Below are 17939 nucleotides of genomic sequence, written 5' to 3'. Positions count from 1 at the left end.
AAACACAATTGCCCCAAACCCTTCAGTCTGGATACAGTATATCAAAGCTGCTATACTGTATACAAAGCTACCGATGCTGCAGATTCAGCAATGCTAACTCCAATGCTAAGCTCCTAAAATCACTTTCAGGTTAGATGACAATACAGGAAACTGGTATAATTCAATCAAAGTTAACCTTACCATGAATCCAGTACAATGTTGTACTATTTCAATCCATATCAAGTATAAAAAATGAACCCACCTTGCTTGTTAGAAGCAGACTTGGATATATGAACCACAGTAGTAGACTGGTCATGCTAACTGGTCTATTGCTAGCGCTTGGCTAAGTCCCTTCACCAGCTGATCACAGATTAGCTGTCAGTATGTTAATACCCCAGTCACACTGATAAGTCACCAGACGGTTTATCTAGCCCTCTAACCTGGTGCTGAAGAATTTGAAACACACTCACTCAAATATCAATCCATGGAGTGCGTGGGGGGTGTCATTCAATGACTAATTGGTGGGGTTTTCGTGATGAGTCACGGGCTCGTATTTGATCATCCGCTAAAATTTCCTGTGTATCTGTGCGATCCAAATGTAGATTTCACAACAAAACGACAAGCGTGGAGTTGGTGGGCACTGATTTTCAATACTATAGAACCTATAGTGAGAGATCATGTGATAGATCAGGAGCACCAGGCCCTTCCCCCGTTCCAGCCCTGTGTGGATCCCAGACTCCCCCCTCGTCTGGGGGCTCGGGTGTCAGATATGCGGCCCTCTGTCGCCATGCTGGCTGTCAGAAGATTGTGCTCGGGCTGCACTTCACAGTAGAGACACACGTGCGCACACACACCCACACACACCCCCCCACCAGCATGGGATAGGCTAGGGAAGGAGCCTGCACATCCTGTCTGAAGTCTACAGGAAAGAGTGGCCTTAATGGGTCCTCTGTCTGACTGGTGGTCTTGTGTGTTTGTGTGTGCCCCGTGCTTGGAAGTGCACAACTGTAACGTGTGTGTTTTGATGTGTGCGCGCGCACACAAAACGCACGCGTCTGTTCTATTTCCGTCGTACTCCAGTCTGGCTCTACGCACAGACGCCCTTGAAACCCAAGCAAGACGTATGTTCTCTGGGTCAAATCACCCCTGAGTCTGAGTCACATCGGCCTCCATGTCTACGTTCACCCCTCCCCCCCACGGGAAGCCAACCTCCACCCCCTCATCTCCCCTTCCTCTCTGTAGAAGACCAGCTCCCCCCCCCCCCCCCCCCAGAAACACAGAGGGCTCTGCAGACCACTCAATTAGATCCCAGGGCCATCAGCGTGTCTGGAGACGCTGCTGACCGTCATCCAGAACCAGAGAGCCGACCTGAGGCCTGGCCCTCTATCAGATTACACTAGCAGCAGACAGCGGGCCAGAGAAAAAGCCCATTAATCCAGACGTCCGTCCATCAACTTTAGGTCCATACCAACAAGAGGATCAGCTGCAAATAAAAGCAAATACGATCTCAAGAAAATATCAACTTGGATGAAGTGAAATATTGCCGTGTTGAGAAGACCGCCGTTTCCCCCCTTCACCCCCGGCGAGAACAAGAAATAGATTGTTCCCACTGAAATGCGTTCTCGCTCGCTCTCCCCGGCCCACCCATCTAATGCAGCGGTGACGGGCTGCGGCTTTGTCAGGTCTTTGGGAAGCGGAAGGTTCCGCACACTTCAACACAGACCACCTCATCAGTCCAGTCATCCGTCTCGCTCGGCCCGGACTCACTCTGACAAATGTACAAGAACCGGTCAGGATTGGCTGGTACTGAGTGGGTATAGATTGAAGGAATTGGATTTGAGGAGGTCGGCGTCTGAGGAAAGCATTACTGAACCGCTGTGTTTGTGTGTGTGTGTGTGTGGGATGAGACAGTTGAGTGGACAGTTTGGGTGAGGATGCCATCTGGACTACCATCTTCTCGATGGCACATTCAAGTGTAATGGCGGCTAAAAATACATGTAATTATCATGCACTCTGGGTGATCCGTGCGATGTCCGAACATACTGTACATCCCAGAGCAGACATGAGCAAAACACAGGAGACCGTACAAAGCGACCAATGCAAGAGCCTTGAATGGATGACTGACCAATGAGAACGTACTTACCACATTAGTGAGACGCTACAGTGATAGTCATCTAGTAAGTTACAGGAAGCCCCTCTAGAGGGCCGTGTCCACGTCTCAGCTGTACAGACCATTCCCTAGACAGCGGGGAGTGTGTGTGCTTACCTGCAGACTTGGGGGTGAACTTGTCCCTGTTGGCAGCACACACAGCCAGGAGCCTGTAGCCCAGGTCCAGGTCATAGCCCTGCTGGGCTGCAACACGGCTCACCACCTGAGGAAAAGAAAGAGTGAGTGTGAGTGAGTGAGAGAGATAAAGAGAGAGATGGTGAGGCAGAAAGGGGCGAGAGAGACACAGGAGAGAGAGAGACAGGTAGAAACGGCAGTGGCAATTAGCGACCAGTGAGAAATGATTTTGCACGTATGTCAGCACCGAAAGTACACACGTCTAAACATTGAGTGATTAAGCTGTTGATCATCAGAAGAGACCAATCCTCCCCGGCATGTGCACCAGTGAAAACATTCTCCAAATCACATCTGTCTAACCCGGCAGACCATGTCTTGGGGTCGGTTCAATTTCAGAGGCAGACCGACGAGAAAATGTCTATCCCAATCGAACGCCGACTGGACAGACAACTCTTCGCGGTCAAGCAGGCTGGGTATTGGCATTTTTGACCACTGATCACACACACGTTCTCATCAGGAGTGCTTGATTCTGCCCCCCGGATCCAGAGGAGGACCGACGGTTAGTCTGCAGGTCTGCCAGGGACAACCCCTTCTGGAGCCCCACGGTCCCCAGTAGCCAGGGGAATGCCCTGGCTCAGGCAGCAAAGGCATTAACAATGCTTCTGTGTTTACGACTCCAAACAGCGGTTCAGCTTTATTAGACGCCTTCCGAACTCTGACGATCGGTTAAGGGGGATGTTAAGTGAAAGCCAACAGCCATCAGGAGACAGTAAATCACTATTAAAAGGGGGGAAGCCCTCTGGTTGTATCTGCCAACAGAGTACGACTCCACTGACCCTAAACACACATTACCTTTAACAAGGTCAGGTCGGGGCACCTTCTAGTGATATTAGTTATAGGACACAGCGTAAAGGCTGTGCCACAGTTGCCGGGGGAAAAGAAGCTGCATGTCAAATGTGTCTTTCAGTGAGTGTGTTGGAGCACATATCTGGGAACGTATGCGTTTCCGGAATACCACATACTGAAGTCGCAGTTTAGACTGAGCTAGGAATGACACCGACAACAAAAGCCCAGCGAGCTGAGAGGACGTGGAGCTGAGAAACAGTCGCTAATTCTCCTGATAAGAAGTCATTTGTTCTTTCAGGCTGATCAAACCACTCGGCTGATGGAACGACCCCATGCTAGGAGAGAACTCAGAGGGGGGTTCAATCCTATGGCTCTTTGTCAGCCGGTAAGAAGCTTTCATTCTGATTTACACATTAATGAGCATTTGGGCTGTTTACACGCGCCAGCACTCCAGTTAAAGACAATTCTTAAAGACTGATCTCTACTTAGAATCCGGACAGCAGTTGCTCTGTGTGTGTTTTGTGTGTGTCTGTGTAACGTGCGTGTGTTCCTGCCCACACGTGTGCTTGTGTGAGTGCGCCTGTGTAAGTGTGTGTGTGTGTGTGTGTCCCCTCGTGTTTGTGCTCTCCTCCACCTGGGGCTTGTTTGCAGGACTCTGGCCTCTTGCCCAGATCAATGAGCAGTTACAGTGGAACAGAGAAGGGGTGGCCAGGGGTGACTGGCTGCCTAGGGCCTTGTTTAACTGCGTCTGTGTCTGTGTTCCAGTCTAAGTGTGTGTGTGTGTGTGTGTGCGTGCAAAGTGTGTCTGGGGCTTTAACCTCTGTCGCTGGCCCCTGACGACCTGAGCAGCTGCTGCAGATCTCCGTGGGTTACGCTAACAGCTAGCTGTGCTCACGTGGTGCATGTGTCCCCCCCCCCCCCCAGATTGCGTCATACAATCTGTAAACTAGGACCAGACCAGAAAGTAGCTGGAGGCCCTGACGTCAAGGCAACAGGGACATCTACGTACCGTCAGGCATCCCATGAGGCTCTGCTCAAAGGGTCTCTGGAAAGCTCTGGGGTCCCCACACCAGTCCAGGAGCTCTGTGGCGGCCGTGTGGAAGTTAGCCGGGTTCTGTAAGTGCTGTCGAGGCAGAAAAACTGGGGGTTAGAATGTGAAACAGTGAATCTGAAATATACTGAAGCACAAATGATGCTTTAACAGAAGGATTGACTGAGAATGGCCGGTATGTATAGTCAGTTCACTTGCTCCAGACCAAAGTGTCTGTTGAAAATGACAAGTCGAAATGTAAGTATGATTTGTGAAGCCATAGAAATATCTACCCAGGCATACACCCTTCTCATCTCCCCCATTGTCCCCATTGATGAACCCTCTTGTGTCTGGAAAAAACCCTGTGAAGACATTCACTCCCTTCCAATCACGTCTAGTCAGGGCCCCTGCTGCATTGTGGGTACCAGAACCCACCTCCACAACAATGAAGTCGGTGTTCCTCCTTGGTGTCTCCTGGCAACAGCCACCCCCTCCCCAAATCGCTAACCCTTAATTCCACCCCTGTGGTTACCTAATCCTCCAACCACCCTCTCATCCGCTGCCTGTTTCACAATTGGACTCCGCCGCAGTCCTGAAAGACTCAGCCGCCATGCTGCGCCACAGTCTGACAATGCCAATCACTCCCTCCCCCCCCGCCCCCAACCTCCCACACAGCGCCCACCATCTCCCCACACGCCCGATCCTAGTCTCTTGGCCCCACCAGCTTTGTGTGTACAGACCCGGACCACATCGGATAGCTGCCCCCCCCCCCCCCCCCTACAACCTCCTCTCACCGAACGTCTGAAACCTTTCTTCTCCTTTCGTCCCCTCCGTTTCGGAGAACTACTCAGCCTCGCGGGACACAATGGGATGCCTTAAAGCGAGCTCCCTCTCCTCCCCGCGCGAGGTTAATGATTTCGAAAATGGCTCAGAGTTGAGGCTCGCTCAGCCGAGGAGATTGAGCCTACTTAAAAAACGTTTATTATTCTCATCTGGGCAGCAGAGTCTGGGTTTTGTGCCTCTTTAGAGGGGAAGGTAAGGGGGCATTGTCTTTAGGGGGCAGCAGAGGTGAGCGTTTGAATGGGAGGCTTTGCCAGAGCCTGACAAAGACTTGTTATAGGAGCGAGCCGGCAATCACGGCCCGTCCTGTGTATGTATGTGTGTGTGCGTTTCTGGCTGTGCGCAGCTCCGGTAGTCTTAGTGTCCGCCCACAGAGAAAGGCCTTGAGTACACCAACGATATCATGAGCTCAGAGAGCAGTCTTCAATGACTCATCTTTTGTAATGTGAAGATTAGCGATTGTGGAAGCAGCTGTGGACTCTCGCTCTCTGAAACACAGAGAGAGAGAGAGCTAGAGAGAGGGGGGGGGGATGATTGAGAGGGAGAGATGGAAAGGTAAAGGAGAGAAGGAGAGGAGGGGTGGCGGCTAGATGAACGGAGGGGCAGAGAACCCTCTTAGATGATTGATATAATAGCATTACTGCAGGATGATAGGAGTCCTATCCCCCTCCTACGGGTGTGAAATCACAGAGAGGCCTGTCTGTCTGGAGACGCACTTGTTCCTCAGAGAAGCCACTGCTGTGGTTTTCACTTAGCCCGTCTAACAAGCTGGAGCCTGGTGAGGGAGAGCCAGCAGGAGGGAAATAACTAGACACTGGGGCCAGGACTGGATAGGGTTAGGGATAGGTGTGTGTGTGTTTACTGTTTAGGACGGTGTGTGTGAGCGGCAGTTGAGAGGTGTCAGCCACCTCACAGTAAGAGGGACTTTTCCAGCCACCCTCGGTCTCACCTCCTGCCCTCCTGCCCAATGGGAGGGTTGACCCCAGCCAGGGCTCTCCAGTAGCTGCTTGAATGATACAGGACCCGGCCCTCGTTTATCAGACTCACCCCCCCCCCCCCCCCCCCCCAAAAAAAAGGAAAAACCTGATTTGGGTAGTTACACATCGTAACGTATCTCTGGAGGGTGACCTGGCCCAGTCTGCCAGAGAAGACATCAAGTTTCACATGTGTAGAAAGTACCAGATTGAGTATCTCTATTGGCGGAATGTTCCGGTGAATAACATCTGTTTGCAAGGGAGCACTGTGTGAAGGAATGGCTGGTCAGCTTGAATGGGGCAGAGATTGACACATGGGTGGATGAGCAGGATATGTCAGAAAAGAGGATATGTCTTTCCCCTTTCAGCCAAAGACTAACAGAGTACCCTGAAATGCTCTCAGATGGAGCTGTTGGCAGACAATGACAATGTCACACCCACAAACAAACAGAGAGTCAAAACCTCTGTGAAAAGCTGCTATTCAAAAGCAGTGGCATGTGGTAGTCTGTCTGTGTGTGTGTGTGTGTGTGTGTGTGTGTGTGTGTGTGTGTGTGTGTGTGTGTGTGTGTGTGTGTGTGTGTGTGTGTGTGTGTGAGAGAGAGTGTGTGTTTCGGTTCTGTAGTTTCCTTATACTAAGTGAGATTGTCTGCTCCTGCTCTGAACAATAACAAGGGAGCTAAGACAGGAGAGTTCTCCGCAGTCACTAGTTTCTCAAGAGCAGTTTATTTCTTTTTTTTTTCAGCGTCTTTCTGTCTCTCTCTACTTCTCTCTCTCTCTCTTAGACTCAGACTCAGTGAAATATGATCTGTCTGCAGCTAATGGCCAGACTAGCAGATGTCCATATAAGGTGGTGATGGCCGGGGAGAAGAGAGAAAGAACAGCTGGAGAGGAGTTCGGCCCCTACTCTTTTCCTCTCTTTCTTTCTTTCTTTCTTTCTTTCTTTCTTTCTTTCTTTCTCTCTCTCTCTCACACACTCTCACTCTCTCACCCTCTCACTCTCCCTTCCTCGCTCTCCATTTTGCTCCATCCCCTCTCTACCTCTCTCTCCATTTCCCCTTCCAACTCAGTCCCTCTCCCTCCCTTCATCCCCCACCGTCTCTCGATCGACCCCCTCCCTCCCTCCCTCCCTCACCACCCTGGTGTCTCGTCGGGGGTCCGTGAGGTCTCTCACCTGTTTGATGCACAGCAGCCTGTCGTTGGTCTGCTGAATGTGCCGGTCCATCGACGGCAGCGTGTTCATCTTGGCGACGGCTTCCTCTCTTTATCTGGACGCCATCAAGGTGCTCGACTCTGGGGGGGGGGGGGGGGGGACAGAGAGAGACAGGGCCGGTTAGGGGTGGTTTGAAGCACTCGGGCGCCCGCTGTGTCACTTGGAGAAAGCGGTTTGACAGGTGACAGCACGGGTGACAACATTGTGAGAAGCACAGTCACTCCTTTGGGTCTCGGAGACAAAAGGGCACCTCTCGTCTTATTCTGGTAACATTCTTCTGCAGCTCAGGGGAATTGCTTGGTAAAACAGCTGTAGACACATTTCATCAGCACAACTCAGCCACACCTAAAAGGAAACCGAGACCATGGATGTTGGTCATCTCCTGTTGGGCTACATGAGCTTGTTTCTCACAACTACTGGATCCAACACACCACTGTTGACATCACAGGGCCCATTATCTCTATTTTAAAGTTCATTTAAAAAGTCTTCAAAACGCTTGCCTTCTCTTTCTCTTCGTGTGTGTTTCTGAGTGTGTGTGTCTCTGTGGCTTTGTCTCTCTGTGTGTGTCTCTGTGTGTGTGTGTGTGTCTCTCTCTGTGTCTCTCTCTGTGTGTCTCTCTGTGTGTCTCTCTCTGTGTGTGTGTGTCTCTCTCTGTGTGTGTGTGTCTCTCTGTGTGTGTCTCTCTCTGTGTGTGTCTCTCTGTGTGTGTCTCTCTGTTTGTGTCTCTCTGTGTGTGTCTCTCTCTGTGTGTGTCTCTCTCTGTGTGTGTCTCTCTCTGTGTGTCTCTCTCTGTGTGTCTCTCTCTGCGTATCTCTCTCTGCGTATTTCTCTCTGTGTCTCTCAAGGGCTCATTCATTTCCCCCCCGGAGCACTGAGGAGACACGCCAATGGATCAACAGGTGGACAAGCGGCAGGGTGTCTGGTCGCAAGTCAAGTCCATCTCCATCGCGTGCACAGATTCCCTCACACAAAGTAGGAAGTGAAAATCCTCTGCACAGCACTGAGGAAGCCAAACCTGTGGAAGTCTGCTGAGAGCTGACCAAGTACCCCCGCTATGGGCCCCCGCTGAGATGGACAGAAACAGGGGGAGAGAGCGAGGGAGGGAGGGAGGGAGGGAGGGAGGGAGGGAGGGAGGGAGGGAGGGAGGGAGGGAGGGAGGGAGGGAGGGAGGGAGGGAAAAGGAAGGTGGGATGGAAGGAGCAAGACGGGGAGAAGAAAAAAAGGGGGGGGGGTTGAAAGGAGAGACAGAGGGGGAGGTGACAGAGAGAGGGAAGAGAGAAAGGCCTGGAAGAACGATACAGCTCAGCCAACCATGTTAGGAGCTTTCAGGGATAATGGAGCTCATCTCGCCCCTCAGATGGAGACACATTAAACACAGCCAAAAAGGCTTGAAATGCTTCAGTTTCGTGAATTCATTTGTTAGGATCACAGGTAAAAACTTCAAAGGAAGGCTTATCTTAGAACATTTTGGAGTGTTTTACTAATCCAGAAAGATTAGGAATTACAAGGGTAGAATAGCTTGAAATAAAAGTTAAAAGTGATTAACGTGTTACACTTTCAAGAAGGCTATTGAAGAAAAAAAAAAAGAAAGACATACTTTGGCACAAGTCTGTCAATCAACACATCAGAACAGGGTGCGCATTGTGTCAAATTAACGTGTTACACTTTCAAGAAGGCTCTTGAAAAAAAAACGAAAGACATACTTTGGCACAAGTCTGTCAATCAACACATCAGAACAAGGTGTGCACTGTGTCTAATGTACTGAGAGGAATGGGCTTGGCTTATAGCCTACTTCAGTGGTTTCCTAAACAGTACACACTTCTAAACAGTCGACACAAATCTGGGGGAAAACCCCAAAATGACACAACTTCATTAATGGAATGGGATGTGATACCATCCCAGTAAGTTGCTAGTACTGACAGATACCAGTAGGGGTCTCTCTCTCCCACTACCCAGACCTGCTGCCACACAGCACTCAATTCTACTGAGGCTCCTTAAAGCCTTTACAAGCGCTACAAATCCCTCAGCACAGCCAAGCGGCCCTGTAGACCACTAACAGGGCACCATCCAGACCACTACCGCCTGCCTGCCTGCCTGCCTGCCTGCCTGCCTGTCTGTCTGTCTGTCTGTCTGTCTGTCTGTCTGTCTGTCTGCCTGTCTGTCTGCATGCTGCCTGACCTTGTAGCTATTGATTAACCGTTTCCCCTGCAACCCCCCCGCTGCCCCTCACACCTCCAGCTAAGACCAATGAGAAAAGGGGGAGAGACGAGGGCTCGCTTTTGTTGGCTGTTCAAAAGCAGGAGCCTCCGTGTCGAAAGGGGGAAAGCAGATTTGAGCATGCGGTGGTGGACTGACTGGCTGGCTAGGTGGCTGACTGGCTAGCTTTATGGATGAATGTAGCTGGCTGACTGGCTGGTTGACTGACTGCCTGGCTCGCTGGATGGATGAATGTCGTTGGTTTTCTGACTGGTTGACTGCCTGGCTAGCTGGATGAATGAGTGTAGCCAGCTGACTGGCTGTTTGACTAACTGCCTGGCTAGGTGGTCGACTGGCTAGTGGGATGGATGAATGTAGCTGGCTGACTGGCTGGCTTGTTGACTGGCTTGCTGGATGGATGACTGCAGCTGGCTGAATGGCTGGTTTGCTGCCGGCCTGCTGCAGCATGCTGGTCTGGGCCGTGCTAGACGGGGCAGCGGCGAGTCTGCTCCAGCGTCCGGGCGAATGCGCGGCACTCATCTCCCACCCAGCTCTGTCCTCACCCCCGGGGCTGTCCTTACGTAACAGATAAAATACCTCAGTGAAAACCAGGCTCCCACCGCCCTCCGTATCAAAAACATCGCAGATGAATCTGCCATCAGATCACAGATAGCAAAAAAAAACCTCTTCCAGCTCGTCCGCTGAAGTTAAATGATTAAAGAAGCTGCTAGAACACGTTCTCTTACGGGAACGTTCATGGCGTCGGACTCAGGTAGTCACATGATATTGTAGATACTGTATTTTTGTTTTCTTCCAACTACTAGCACAGACGCAATCTTGCTGTACTGAGGAGCAGTCACTACTCAGGAAACCACATCCTAGACAACCTCATCAGGTCCGCCTGGCTCGTCTTACTCGAGGTGCGAGGCAGGGATTACACAACCAATTACGCCGTGCATATTACAAGCCTTAAAACAGCAGTGGGAGGGCATGATATGAATCATAGCAAGGTAACAAAGCACAAACAGCAGCACCGCTTCCGGAACCATCCTCTGGAGTGAGGCTAGCGGTGTGTGTGTCTGTGTGTGTGTGTGTGTGTGGAGGAGGGGGTGCCCCCGCAAGACATGAGCACTCTGAAACAAAAGCAGAGTAATAGGAAAAGCGCTGGGGTGTGTCAGAAGGGGCAGGCTAGGCCGCGGCCACAGGAGAGATAGAGAGAGAGAGAGAGAGAGAGAGAGAGAGAGAGAGAGAGAGAGAGAGAGAGAGAGAGAGAGAGAGAGAGAAGAGAGTGAAACGGCAAATGATCTCTTCATAATCACATGCACGCGAGCGGGTGCCCCCGCGCACACGGGGCCGTCCCGTCGAGGGACAAGAAGCGGTACACGGGGATGAAGGCTGAGGAGGGGCGGGCAAGGCAGAGAACAACAGCCGCCAGGGCCGCCGCTCTGGTCCTTTTCTCCTCCGCTCATCCTCCTCCCCCCACCTCCCAAACACCAGCTCTGGCCACTCGCAACGCCCCACCCACTCACTTCTCTCCCCTCTCCCATTTCCTCTCTCCTTTTCTTTCCAGCCCTTCATCTGCACCCTGCCATGCTCCCTCCCTCCTCCCTCTCCTTTCTTATCCCCCTCCCTCCATCCTTACTTCCCCCCCATCCTGTGAGGGAGCTGCCATAACGGAAGGTGGAATGGATTCATTTGCTCTAATGTGGTTTGGGCTGCAGGGCGGCACGGCACAGCAAGACACGCTCCCACAGCAGTGACTCTCTCTCTCTCTCTTCCTCTCTCACGCACACACATGCATGCCCCCACCTCTCTCTCTCTCCCCCTCTCACACACGGCTTTCTCTCTCACCCCCCCCCCTCTCCCCGCATGCACGCACGCTCACTCTCTGCCGTTCATGTGTTTTCAAACAGGCCAATCAAGAGCACTCAGTCGAGCTGGCCTCTTTCCCTCCCTGCCAACCCCCCCCCCCCCCCCCCGTTCTCTTTTCCTCTCTCTTTTCTCCCTCCGTTTTTCTGTCCGTGGGCTGATGTTGCCCGTGCGTGCGTCATATTCCCTCTGTCCACTAGAGGCGGGAACACGCTTTCCTCCCCCCCCCCCCCCCCCCCCCCCGCGCCCTCTCAGACGCGGGGTTCCTTTCCACCCGTTTCGCCAGCTCCCCCTTCTCCCTCTCGGCGCTGCGCCGTCGCTTGTGGGGCCGACGGAAATGCCCACTCCGCCGTTTGTTTACCTCGTCGCCTGACGCGACGGCCGCCGCTGACGCGGACGGCTACGCGAGCAACGCGACGCAAACAGCTGCTATAGCAGACCGTGTGAGCCGCCCGCCTGTCTATAAATATGGTGCCTCGGTGTGGAGCGTGACAGATATGTGCCACCAGATATCCATGGACTAGAACGCTCATTCCGCCACGACCTGCTATATAACAGGCCAGAATGTGCCCAGGACTAAAGGTCAACCGGGGACTGACCGGTATCCGGGGTGTTTTTGTGCGTGAGGGAGGGTGCCCTGATGCATGTATGGTGTACAACGTGTGTGTTTGTGCTTGTGAGAGAGAGACAGAGAGAGAGAGAGAGAGAGAGAGAGAGAGAGAGAGAGGGGGGGGGGGGGAGAGAGAGAGGGGGAGAGAGAGACAGAGTATTTGTCTGTGTGTGTAAGAGTGTGTGCATTCGTCTCTGTGTATTTGCGTGTGCCTGTATTTGTGTGTGTTTGCATACAAGTGCGAGTGCGAGCGTATCTGTGCAAATCCAGAAGAACGTGCAGGAGTCAGTTAAGCTGCCCTTGCTGGCACCTCTGTGAATGGGACAGGCCGTATCTATCCATGAGTTACTAAATCAGGTCACTCGTGAGTTGGAACAGTACTTGAGCCGAGCCTCACATGATGTTGAATGAATCCCTTATTCCATAGAATGTTCCAGTCTCTCGACTATAAATACCAGCGCAGGAAGACTGTGTGTGCTCCTGCACCCTACTTTCTGCAGTCACGAAAAGGCAAGATTCCATCCCTCATGTGATTCTGCAGAGATGACGACCCACGCTGTAAGGCTGGAACACAATACAGGCCAATGTTGCTCATGTTGTCAACCCATTTAGTGTGCGACACTCAAAACCAGGTCATTGGTGGACAGATGAGGCCTGGGTACTGGGGTAGTCTCCCCGAGGCCAGCCGGGATGAAGAGCAACGTACACGCGGTCTCTCCGGCTTGAACGCGCTCACGTAGGCAGCAGAAGGAGACGGCGAGGGCGAGGAGGTGATCGACAGCTCAGGCTGACGGGTCGGTGAGAAGCCAACCTCGTGGGCTCGGCTCCAGCTGGACTGTTAGCTCGCAGTCCGGCAGCCTGCGATCGCTGGACGGGTAAGCTGCGAAATTCCATGTCCTTCGGTTTCAGCGGCCTAAAAACTGCTGACCCAAATGCAATCACTCCCCCCCCCCCCCAAACCAACTACAACAACCCCCCCCTCCGCAAGCCCGCAGGAGCGCGTGCGAGCGAGAGGCCGGGGATGGAGGGAACGCGTCTCGTTCCGCCCGCGCTAAAGGACGTGTGGGGGGGGGCCTTTCGCGCGCTGCGCCTGAATCGGGGGGGGGGGGCTTCTCGGAAACGGCGGCAGGCGCGTCGGGGCGGCCGAACGGGGGACGCAGGAATCTCCCGACAAGAGTGGTTCTGGAGTCGAAACTCGGCGACGGCCCGTCCTCTTCCTCTGTGTGGAGGCTCCTGCTGAGACGGTTTGCTCTCCTCGTCTGATCTTCCACAGGATCAATCTCATTGGCCAAATAAACCGCTCGGTCCAACCAGAAATCACAACTGTACTGGTACACACACAGACGCACAAACACAAAAACACGCACGTAGCCCACGCACAAAAATGCTTTTCTCTTTCGTTGCGCCGAACACTGTGCGCGTGCGTGCGTGTTTTTTTCATTGGCAAGCCGTCAAGGGTAATGACACCAGACAGCTCCTTCCAGTTCTGGGGCCAGAGTGTCTGCTCTGCTCTGCCTCTCATAACTACATTACCAGAGCCCAGAGGTGTACTGTGGCCTCCTGACCCCGAGCTGGATACACCCACAGCCGTTTCCCTTCAGCACAGAGTCGGCGCTGGTCAGGAAAGAAGCCTGGACTCTGTGGTGACTCTCCAGGCCAGCCCACCAGATTCCCGGGTCGAACTCGGAGCTTGAGTTAATAGCTGGATAGCGAGCGGAGCGGGAGGGAGGCCGTACGACGAATACAGTCACGGCATTAAGTGCTCATGGAGATGACAACCCAGTTAACCACCGGATAGCCTCGACGGAGAGGCTTATGAGGGGGGGGGGGTGTAGGCTGACGGCTGAAGTGTGTGTGTGTGCACGTGTGAGCGCGCGAGCGTGTGTGTAGACACCCGACAGCCAGTGGACCTGACGACGGCATACCAAACGTACTCGGCGGTGAAAATGGAACAGCCTAATGGAGTAACGACGCCACTGCTGCATTGGACAGACCCCCCAGTCTGCTCGTGGCCTAGCCAGCGCGGAGGGCAGCCCACCACACTCTGGGCTTTTCACTGCGGATTTGAGCTACACCTGCCGTACCTGGCGCTAGCGACGACCCTTTGGTGCGGCACTGTACTACGCTGGAGATCCTTTGTGCGCGCGTGTGCGTGGCGCGTGTGTCCGTTCGCTCAACACTCGTGGGCTTTAATGCAGTTTGAGCGAGAGAGAGAGAGAGAGAGAGAGAGAGAGAGAGAGAGAGAGAGAGAGAGAGAGAGAGAGAGAGAGAGAGAGAGAACGAAAGAGGAAAAACATCTATATCCTTAGTGCTTTAATGAATAGAGATCATTTGTATGTGTGGTGCATGCGTCCATCTATCCGTGTGTGTGTGTGTGCGCGAGCGTGTACGTATTTAAAGAGGGAGAGTCAGCATACACTGGGACACTGCCAAACTCTCAGCTTATCCTCAACACAGACACAGAACATGCATGTTCTGCAGGAGAGAGAGAAAAAGAGAAAGGAGTGGGGCAGGGCGGGGAGAGATGCGTGTGTGTGTGTGGGAAGGGTCATCTCTGGGTAATTTGTTTTGCTCCTCTCAGACACAGACACACAGGGAGCAGGTAAACCAATTACAATGTGACATGAATCGCCAAGATCTACAGCCAACCAGCCAGCCAAGGCAACCAGCCTCACAACCAGCCAGCCGGGCGACACAAACAGCCCTGACCACTAGCCCCTAACAGCCAATGAGAGCTCGGCATCCAGACATGCTCTGTTCCACATAACACTTTATGTGGATCCATTCTCCTGATATCAATAATCAACATGGTGCTAATGCCCGATAATGCCTTAAACCCATCCAACACAGGCGCTTCATAATGGTGACACCTAAGGATGCACCAGAGCTTTCCGGGGCAGAGAGAGTGGCTAAGTGAGTAGGATAAGTGCTACTATTTACATGACAATGACATGAGCAATTACTTTAATTTCTTTAATCACTCGCGGCTGTCAAAACAATGTTCTGAGCATGGAGTTGGGATTCAGTGAGTGCTGCAGGCCACACACACACGCGCACACACACACGTAAATAAACAATCAGAGGTCTCTCTGGAGAGGCTGGTTATGTTCCTAATCCTGGGGTTGATGTTAAACTGACAGTGTGTCATGGAAATCCTACCCTGCCTCTGAGAGGAAGGAGAATGAAGTTGACAAGGAGAGGGATTTGACTGGATTAGATAGCTCTGGCACTTGGGTTTTATTTTCTGTGGTGTGACCTAGCTCGGGTAAATATGAGATGAATTGGTGCCGTGGCACTTCTCAGGGACTGCCTCGTAAAGACAGCTTGCCTTGTGTTCACTACCCAGGCTCAGGAGGGTATTACCATGAGGACTGAAGGATTGTGTGTTTGTGTGTGTGTGTGTGTGTGTGGATAAAGATGTGATCCTAGATCATCTGTGCCTACCAAACAACAAGGCCCTCATGGCTTCTTTGTAGCTACATGCGCGCATGCTCGCACGCATGCTCGCACATGCTCGCACACACACATACACACACATACACACACACACACACACACACAGGTCTGGTCTTGGGGTGTTAAAAGGCAGGACACTGGGGTATGGTTTTCTGAGATGTTAAATGTATCATCTCATGCACCCTTGAAATTAATGAAGCCTCTGAACTGCTCTCCGAGAGCTACTAACTGCTCGTTTTCACTGTCTGGCACCAATGGAAACACTGTTCTGCCAATGCACTCTCAACTCTTACCCCCCCCCCCCTCTTTCTTTTTCTCCCTCCCTCTCTTTCTCTGTCCCTCTCTTTACATTTTTGTCTCTCTCTTTAAATCCCTCCTTTTTCCCTTTTCTCTCTCCTCCTCTCTTCTACATTTCTCCCTCCATCCCTCTCTCTCCATTTGTCTCCAATGCTCTCCTCTCTTTTCCTCATTCCTCCTCACCCCCCCTCCCCTTTCCTCTCGTTTCTCTCCCTCCCTCTCTCTCTCTCTCTCTCTCTCTCTCTCTCTCTCTCTCTCTCTCTCTCTCTCCATTCCTCTGGCCCTAAAATCAGCCCCTCGGCTGCCCGCTCGCGCTCACTCAGATGGCTGTTACCATGACAACGCCGGTCTTTCAGTCCTCACAAAATAATGAAGACAATGTGTTTTCCATTTAGATGAGTTTTCTGGCGCGGAGGAGCGATATGGAGTGTCCATCTTGTCTCGTCTTTCACTGCAGAGGAAATGTAATAAAAATTGGTCTCTCTCCCTCTCTCCCTCTCTCTCCCTCCCTCTCACATGCCACACACACACACACACACACACAGGTGAGGGTTATGCTTTGTAAGCCAGGTGGGTGGTTTAGTCAGCTTTTCTTTCTTCCTCTATAGCAGTGGAGCAGGTAGAGGGGAGCAGGTAGAGGGGAGCAGGTAGAAGGGAGAATGGAGAGGGGAGCAGGTAGAGGGGAGAAGATAGAGGGGGGGGTGTAGAAGGGAGCAGGTAGAGGGGAGCAGGTAGAGGGGAGAATGTAGAAGGGAGCAGGTAGAGGAGAGCAGATAGAGAGGATAGAGGGGAGAATGTAGAAGGTAGAAGGTAGAGGGGAGCAGGTAAAGGGGAGCATGTAGAAGGGAGAAGGTAGAGGGGAGCAGGTAGAGGGGAGAGGATAGAGGGGAGAATGTAGAAGGGAGCAGGTAGGGGAGCAGGTAGAGGGGACCAGGTAGAGGGGAGCAGGTAGAGGGGAGCAGGTAGAAGGGAGAAGGTAGTGACAGAGGAGAGGAGAATCTGCCAACTAAGCCAGTGCAGTTAACGTTCAGGGGGAAACACACAGAAAGCTGCTGCAGTCTAACAGAGGATCCAAACACAGAAAGAAAGACGGGGGGGAAAAAAGTTTCATCCAAATAACCTGGTACCAGATACCTGCAGACGTGATGAGCGGCAGAACAACGTGAGCTGTACACCGCTGTCAAAACCACTAGTGTCAACAAGACAACGTTATTTCAACGTATATATATGCATATATATATATATCATTTTGCTGAGAAAAACAATGCTTTCACATCCCAGCTAACAGGTAAATGACGCAGTGTAATGAACAGTGAGACACTGCCCTGGCAGGGTTAGCACCCGTGTAAGGAACGACAAACTAGGCACACTTCTGAGGCTGTGACCTTTGGAGGGCTGGCTTGGCATGGTCAAACACACAACCTGTGGATTATGAGTGGGCTTCCCCCTGGCCATGAGACCAACTCGACTCTCTGAGGTAGAGCAGGCGTGCTTTAGCCTGTTGCGTCATGAATGTCAAAACCCAAGGTTAGGGTTGGGTTTGGGAGGATAACCTTTCCCCTACACCCCTAACCGAAAAACAAACAAACATCCCTCTCTTCCAAACTCTCTGACCGGGGGAGGCTAAGGAGAGAGAGAAAAAAGGAGAAAAAAAACAGAGAGCGACATGGCTGAGCATGTGTATGTGTGTTTACAGTGGAAATAGTGAGTCGGAGACATTTTCTTTGGGTCTCTTTTCCACTGTTTATGGAGAGGCGGTGAGGAACAACACTTCCTGAGAGGAAAGCCAGCTTTCCGAGCCCAAACCCCATCCAAGCCCTCCAGACGGAGAACACTCTGTCTCCAATTTATGTTTTCCACCCAGCTCCCCCGTAAACACCAGCACCAGAGACTGTGCTGGTGTGTGTGTGTGTGTGCGGAACGCGAGCGTGCACGTCATATCAGAGACGTGTTTGCGCAGCCAAAACGCACGAGCCAAACGCAGAGGCACCGCCTCCCTACGAGGAAAAACGGACATTCTTGTGCCATGTGCTTACCGGGCCTAATAGGTCTTTGTCATGCAAGAGGGGAGAGAGAGAGAGAGAGAGAGAGAGAGAGAGAGAGAGAGAGAGAGAGCTACGATGGCATGGCCATGACATCATCAGGGATTTCGGCGGCGTCCCGGACGGGCTCCTGGAGAGTCGCCGTCCTCGGGCCCGCTCCATCTGCGCAGCGTGCCGACGCAGCGTGATGACGCCGTGTGATGCTGAGCCCGTGTGACGAGACAATCTTAAACAGCGACCCTCGCCCTGCCTCTCTCCATCTCTTCCCCCCTCTCCCCCTCTCCCCCTCGCCCTGCCTCTCTCCAT

The 17939-nt window shown here is 52.4% G+C and overlaps 1 protein-coding gene across 6 annotated transcripts in view; it reads right to left on the bottom strand.

Moving 5' to 3' along the window:
- The window catches only part of zmiz1a (zinc finger, MIZ-type containing 1a), a 60634-nt gene that overhangs the window by 20978 nt on the left and 21717 nt on the right, over nucleotides 1–17939 (bottom strand). For 5 of the 6 annotated variants that reach the window (XM_067236322.1, XM_067236320.1, XM_067236323.1 and 2 more), the window contains 3 exons: nucleotides 7125–7243; nucleotides 4119–4232; nucleotides 2246–2351 (listed from right to left, as the gene is read on the bottom strand). In XM_067236322.1, the coding sequence (XP_067092423.1) occupies nucleotides 2246–2351; nucleotides 4119–4232; nucleotides 7125–7193 (289 nt within the window). In that variant the 5' untranslated portion in view covers nucleotides 7194–7243. Of the gene's footprint in view, nucleotides 1–2122; nucleotides 2225–2245; nucleotides 2352–4118; nucleotides 4233–7124; nucleotides 7244–17939 lie in introns of those variants that run through there. The other variant, XM_067236326.1, reaches the window with a different exon arrangement.

This window comes from Osmerus mordax, chromosome 5 (genome assembly GCF_038355195.1).
Source record: "Osmerus mordax isolate fOsmMor3 chromosome 5, fOsmMor3.pri, whole genome shotgun sequence".
In the NCBI taxonomy this organism is placed as follows: Eukaryota; Metazoa; Chordata; class Actinopteri; order Osmeriformes; family Osmeridae; genus Osmerus; species Osmerus mordax.
Note: the sequence above shows the minus strand (reverse complement) of the source record. Positions and strands in the feature narration are given on the sequence as shown.